This window comes from Ochotona princeps, chromosome 10 (assembly GCF_030435755.1).
Source record: "Ochotona princeps isolate mOchPri1 chromosome 10, mOchPri1.hap1, whole genome shotgun sequence".
Taxonomy (NCBI): domain Eukaryota; kingdom Metazoa; phylum Chordata; class Mammalia; order Lagomorpha; family Ochotonidae; genus Ochotona; species Ochotona princeps.
This window is the reverse complement of record NC_080841.1, coordinates 2573562-2579591: the sequence shown is the minus strand read 5'-3', so window position 1 is coordinate 2579591 and position 6030 is coordinate 2573562. Positions and strand designations below refer to the sequence as shown.

Here is a 6030-nt window from a genome sequence, read left to right as displayed (position 1 = left end):
GGTAGCCGCGGGCGCGTGCCAGAGTCCAACCGCGGGTTCAGGTGCGGCGGGGACCGGCCCCCGGAACCGCGCCGCCCCCCAGCCTCCAGCCGAGCCAGGAAGCCGGGGGTGGCGGGAATCACCCCCTCGCACCCACCTGGGGTTGCCGGGGACCGCTCGCCGGGGTTCCGATTTTCTCATTGCGTGGGTAAAAAATAAATAAATAAATAAATAACTTAAAAAAAAACCTGCCCCGGATAGCGCTTACGCAACTAAGTGGAGAAGAGGAAAAAAAGTTGCGTGATTGGGGCGGTGCAAAGGAGTCGTCACTGGTCACGTGGGCTGAGGGTTTGGCATAAAAGGCGGCTTCTCCGTTAGCGTGCAGTTGTCAAACGACTGGCTTGGTCCAGAGTCTGCTGCGCGCTCAGGACCTCCTGCCTCGCGGATGCCCAAGCCCGCCAGCATGCTCACCCGCATCCTGCTGCTCTTCGCCGCCGTGGCGCTCAGCCACGCAGGTGAGTCCCGCGCCGCGCACCGTCCGCACCCCGGGAGCGCGTCCCTCGGGAGACCAGCGCGCCCAGCGGGGAGCCCGGACAGCCCGCGGAGCGCGCAGCTCTCGGGCCGGGTCCTTAGCCGGTCCAGGCCCTGCGGCTGCGGAGGCGCAGGTGTCCCCGGAGGCTGCGGACTCCTCCTCGGCACAGCGCTGGTCTCGGGTGCTGCCCCCCGCTGCTGGCTGGCACGGGCCTTGTTCCGTGCCTTTCTGCCCTCAGGAAAGCCCGGGTTACTAAACATAGACTTCTAAAGTACTTTCTGAAAATGTTTCCTACATTTTGATGTATTAGATGCTTTTAAAAATTGTTTTCAAGTGCTGCTTTGTCTTAACGCTGATTTTAACATCTAAAAATCTACCAAGAAAAAGCTCAACAAATTTTATATTCAGATCTGAATATTCTGTGACCTTAATTTACAGTGAAAATTGCTCTTTTAGGGTTACAGCCGTGTTTTTCTTCGCGTTTACATTTCCTGAGTAAATTGTAAAGTTGACCAACAATTAGAGCCATCAGCGTTTCCACCAAGTCTGAGACGCTGGCAAATGACTTGTCTCTGTCCTGGCTTCCTTGCAGCCAACCCTTGCTGTTCCAACCCATGTCAAAACCAAGGCGTGTGTATGACCATGGGGTTTGACCAGTATAAGTGCGACTGCACTAGGACGGGATTCTACGGAGAAAACTGCTCGACGCGTAAGTCAGCCGCCTGCACCCATCCGCATGGCACTGTGTGTGTGCCAGAAGGGATCCCTCAACCTCACACTCCTTTCTGGCCCTCTTCTTGCAGCTGAGTTTCTGACCAGAATCAAGCTGCTCCTGAAGCCCACTCCCAACACGGTGCACTACATCCTCACCCACTTCAAGGCTGTCTGGAACATCGTCAACAACATCCCCTTCCTGCGGAATTCCATCATGAGATATGTGCTGACGTGTAAGTGCCAGGCTCCTGCCACGGGTTTTAGCAGAGGAAAAACAAATGTGCCTTACTGTAGACAAGCCTGACCCAGCCTGATCGAAGGACTTGAAAGATAGATTGCTAGTTTTCCTTCTATCTCCGTGGCCCCAAACACAGGGGTCTAGTCCCACGTAGTGAGTGCAGGTCCATCTCCCAGTCGGAATTCTGCCTGCCCAGCTGAACACATCCCCTAACCTTAACTGCGCTGGCCGGTTTACAAGGGAGGAGGGTCCAGACGTTTATTGAGGGCCCATCAATCTTTGAGCTGTTCTGAACATGTAGCACCCACCCACTCACTCCAAGAAGTGATTAGTTGGATTTGAGTCCTCCAGAAAATAACGTTCTCTACTGCCAAAGTGAGTGCCGGGGTCAGCCATTCCTGCCTGGGGCCTCTCCAGGAGTGAGGAGGCAGTGACCAAAATACCGTGCTGCCTAGCAAGGCATGCCCGGTGCACGGCCGCTTCAGAAAGATGTACTCTGAGGCAAGGTAGACGACCAAGGTGCTGTTGGAGTTGGGTGGCTTCTAGTCAGGCTGTGAGTATTTTGTAGTGGTAGTGAGCAATGATTGGTTTTGCACATGGGAACAAATAGTGCAATTATTTTCTCCTTGAAAATTTCAGCCAGATCACATCTGATCGACAGTCCACCAACATACAATGTGCACTACGGCTACAAGAACTGGGAAGCCTTCTCCAATCTGTCCTACTACACAAGAGCCTTGCCTCCCGTGGCTGACGACTGCCCAACCCCCGTGGGAGTGAAAGGTGGGGAACAAGTTACACATTGTACTGGGGAAACCCACCCTCAACAGCCATCTGTTCGCAACAGTAGTGTTCCTCCCTTTCTTCGTTACTGTCGAGGTTAGCTTCAAGCGTGGGTGTGTGCAAAGGAGCTTCTTCGTGTGATCTCTCTGCAGTTTGTAATGTGTTCATTAAGCCGGCATGAATGCGCCTTCAAGTGCAGTGGTGCCCTGATGTGGCCCGTTCTGGTCCTGCTCACAGCAGGCAGGGCGGCTGCTTCCCGGAGCCCAGGGCTGGGTTTCTAACACTGCCTTCTCATTCTTCAGGGAAGAAGGAACTTCCTGACTCTAAGGAGCTTGTGGAGAAAGTTCTCCTGAGAAGAAAGTTCATCCCTGACCCGCAGGGCACAAACATGATGTTCGCCTTCTTTGCTCAGCACTTCACCCACCAGTTTTTCAAGACGGATCAGAAGCGGGGACCAGCTTTCACCAGAGGACTGGGGCACGGGGTGAGGCAGAGTTGCGCTAGAACCCCAGATCTTAACCAAGCACTGTCACATTCAACTCTCCTCTTTTTAACAACGTGTGCGTGCAGTTCACTGGTTTAGAGAAAGTGCACACACACGGACAGATGTGTGTGGATGCCTGTAGGTAAATGCCCACATGAGCACCTAGCTGCACGTATTTCTGTTCTTTGCGATTGGTCTCATGTTTTTAGGTTAAAAGTTTAGAACTGTAAAATGCCATGTTACAGAAACATGGTTGTGCCATGATGATGCTCTTTTGAGTATTATCAAAAGGTGAGACTGTGGCAGCATTGTCGCTCAGACGTCTCAGCATAACTTGAGCTATTTTGTGTCAATTAATACATTTTCTGATAGTTTTCTTTTTTTTAGAAATGCTATGTGATCAGACCAAAACATATGGTGTGCTTACAGGCTCCATATTGGATACTAATTTCTTGAAGCACAAGAGACATACCTTGCATAAATCAAAGTAGTATTTTGTGGCCGTAAAATGCTTTAAAAAATCGGTTTTTTATGATAGATAGTTTATACAATATCAGCCTCAACAGTAACAAATTAAAACTTTCCGCCATTTTCTAGGTGGACTTAAGCCATATTTATGGTGAAACCCTTGACAGACAGCACAAGCTACGCCTCTTCAAGGACGGAAAGATGAAATACCAGGTACACTCCCTGTGGCTGTTAAGAATGGCTTAGGAATGCCCGCTTCCATCCTATCGTGCTGTTGTTTCCTAACTCTGCCCCTAATGTTTCCTTCCAGGTCATCGATGGAGAAGTGTACCCTCCCACAGTCAGAGACACGCAGGCGGAGATGTTCTACCCGCCCCACGTCCCTGAGCAGCTGCGCTTCGCTGTGGGCCAGGAAGTGTTTGGTCTGGTGCCTGGCCTGATGATGTACGCCACAATCTGGTTACGGGAGCATAACCGAGTGTGCGACGTGCTCAAGCAGGAGCATCCCGAATGGGACGACGAGCAGTTATTCCAGACAAGCAGGCTGATACTGATAGGTGAGCAGGAAAAGACAAACACTTAAAATAAAGCTCTGACTCAGAGAAAGCCAGATGGTTACCTTCGCCATCTTTTGAAGCATGGCAAGAAAAGGTATACTGAGTAAGAAAATCATTGTCTGTAATAAACTAGAGCTGTGAGCTTGTCTGCTAATATAATGACAATTTGATAGCAATAAGGAAAAATATTACATAGAAGTAAGGAATAATTAGCAAGATTTCCCTGCAGTTGCTTAAAAATTGGTGTCACCAGAAGTTCGTATTTTTTGATTCGTGATTTTGTGCAAACAGGAGAGACCATCAAGATTGTGATTGAAGACTACGTGCAGCACTTGAGCGGCTATCACTTCAAACTCAAGTTTGACCCAGAGCTGCTTTTCAGCCAGCAGTTCCAGTACCAGAACCGGATTGCCTCTGAGTTCAACACACTCTATCACTGGCATCCACTCCTGCCCGATGCCTTTCACATTGATGACCAGAAGTACAACTATCAACAGTTTCTCTACAACAACTCCATCCTGCTGGAGCACGGACTTACGCAGTTTGTCCAGTCATTCACCAAGCAGATAGCTGGCAGGGTGAGTGTTGTTTCTGAAAAACACAGCAATGGGACTGGTTGGTAACTAGAACTCTGTTTATAGCTACTTTGCTGGTAAAATCATTTTCATGAAACACGAGGGCTACTTAAAAAAAGTAAAATTTCAGTATTTCATTGTATGCTTGTCCACACATAACATGTGTCCATGCCTTAAAAGATATTTTCAAAAACATGATATGCTCTTATGGATTGTAGAAATGGATATTTCAGACATGAATTTAAGCTTAATTATTTATCTTAAAAGGCCAGTCAACTCTAGACTAATGTCTTGTTGAATTTTAAGCTAAGCCTCTGTTGAAATACGGGAAAGCTTCTTCCCAGTTTATAAAGCTAATGTAGATCCCAGCTGGGCGCACGTTGAGTTTTACCTACTTTATACGTATACCTAGAGAACACGTTGAAAACAGGAATAGCAAATATGCATAAAAGTCTTATTTTGTTCTTCAATGCGTTTTGCACAGGTTGCTGGTGGGAGGAACATTCCACCTGCAGTACAGAAAGTAGCAAAGGCCTCCATTGATCAAAGCAGACAGATGAAATACCAGTCTTTCAACGAGTACCGCAAGCGCTTCTATCTGAAGCCCTATGAGTCCTTCGAGGAACTCACAGGTGAGAAACAGAGTCCAGGACCAGTGGAAATCCTGGAGCCTTGGAAGCACACGGAGTGGAGGGGTCACACTCCTGTGTTTGCACCCCATTTCACACTGTTGTGCCCTCCGTCCCCTCCCCTTCCCAGGAGAGAAGGAGATGGCTGCGGAGTTGGAGGCGCTTTATGGCGACATTGATGCAGTGGAGCTGTACCCTGCCCTTCTGGTGGAAAGACCTCGTCCAGACGCCATCTTTGGGGAGACCATGGTAGAAATGGGGGCTCCATTCTCCCTGAAAGGCCTCATGGGTAATCCTATCTGTTCCCCTAACTACTGGAAGCCAAGCACGTTTGGTGGAGAAGTGGGCTTCAAAATTGTCAACACTGCCTCCATTCAGAGCCTCATCTGCAACAATGTGAAGGGCTGTCCCTTTACTTCATTCAATGTTCCAGACCCCCAGCTCACCAAGGCGGTCACCATCAACGCGAGCTCCTCCCACTCCAGGCTCGAAGACATCAACCCCACAGTCCTGCTGAAGGAACGATCCACCGAACTGTAAAGTCTACTGAGCGTATTTATTTATTTATGAACCAGTTCTCTTAACTTAATTATTTAATAATATTTATAGTCAACCCTCATGTTACCTAACATCTTCTGTAACAGAAGGCAGTACTCTTACTGCAGAGAGAGAGTTCATACTTGTGAAAACATTTGTCTCACTACCTTAAAGACACATTTTCTGCAAGTTTTCATTCTTTTTGTAAACCAGTGGTAAATGAATTTTTGACACCTTTTTACTTGAATTTAAATCTCTATTATGCTAGAGTAGGGACAAAAGCAAAGATGTTTGAACACTAATGTTACTGTGGGAGTGTCTGTAAGATCTCAGTGTGTCTTTCATGCATTAGAAGAAAAGAACATCCTTAGATTTAAAAGAATTTTAGAAAATCTTCTCTTTCATCAAATAAATGAAAAGAGATACAGGTCTCTTTTTTTGGGAATTTCTAAATCAGACTTAACAATAATTTCATGTCTGCCTTGAAGCAATAATTTGAAATTTCTAAGATCACAGAGTAGAATCATTTTTAAA

General features: G+C 47.6%; 1 protein-coding gene across 1 annotated transcript; it reads left to right on the top strand.

Moving 5' to 3' along the window:
• The first annotated feature begins 408 nt into the window (after positions 1–408).
• PTGS2 (prostaglandin-endoperoxide synthase 2) lies at positions 409–5795 on the top strand. The gene is made up of 10 exons (XM_004578815.2): positions 409–494; positions 1104–1220; positions 1315–1458; positions 2103–2246; positions 2549–2730; positions 3328–3411; positions 3509–3755; positions 4047–4333; positions 4815–4962; positions 5090–5795. Exons 1-10 carry the CDS (start codon positions 425–427, stop codon positions 5497–5499), a joined length of 1833 nt encoding a protein of 610 aa, XP_004578872.2. The 5' UTR covers positions 409–424; the 3' UTR covers positions 5500–5795.
• Positions 5796–6030: the final 235 nt, after the last annotated feature.

What these genes read in the sequence shown, in the direction of transcription:
- PTGS2 (XM_004578815.2), top strand. Translation starts at nt 425, where the DNA reads ATGCCCAAGCCCGCCAGCATGCTCACCCGCATCCTGCTGCTCTTCGCC. An exon ending in CGTGGCGCTCAGCCACGCAG is followed by an intron (nt 495 to 1,103) that starts GTGAGTCCCGCG and finishes GCTTCCTTGCAG; the next exon opens with CCAACCCTTGCTGTTCCAAC. An exon ending in GTCCTTCGAGGAACTCACAG is followed by an intron (nt 4,963 to 5,089) that starts GTGAGAAACAGA and finishes TCCCCTTCCCAG; the next exon opens with GAGAGAAGGAGATGGCTGCG.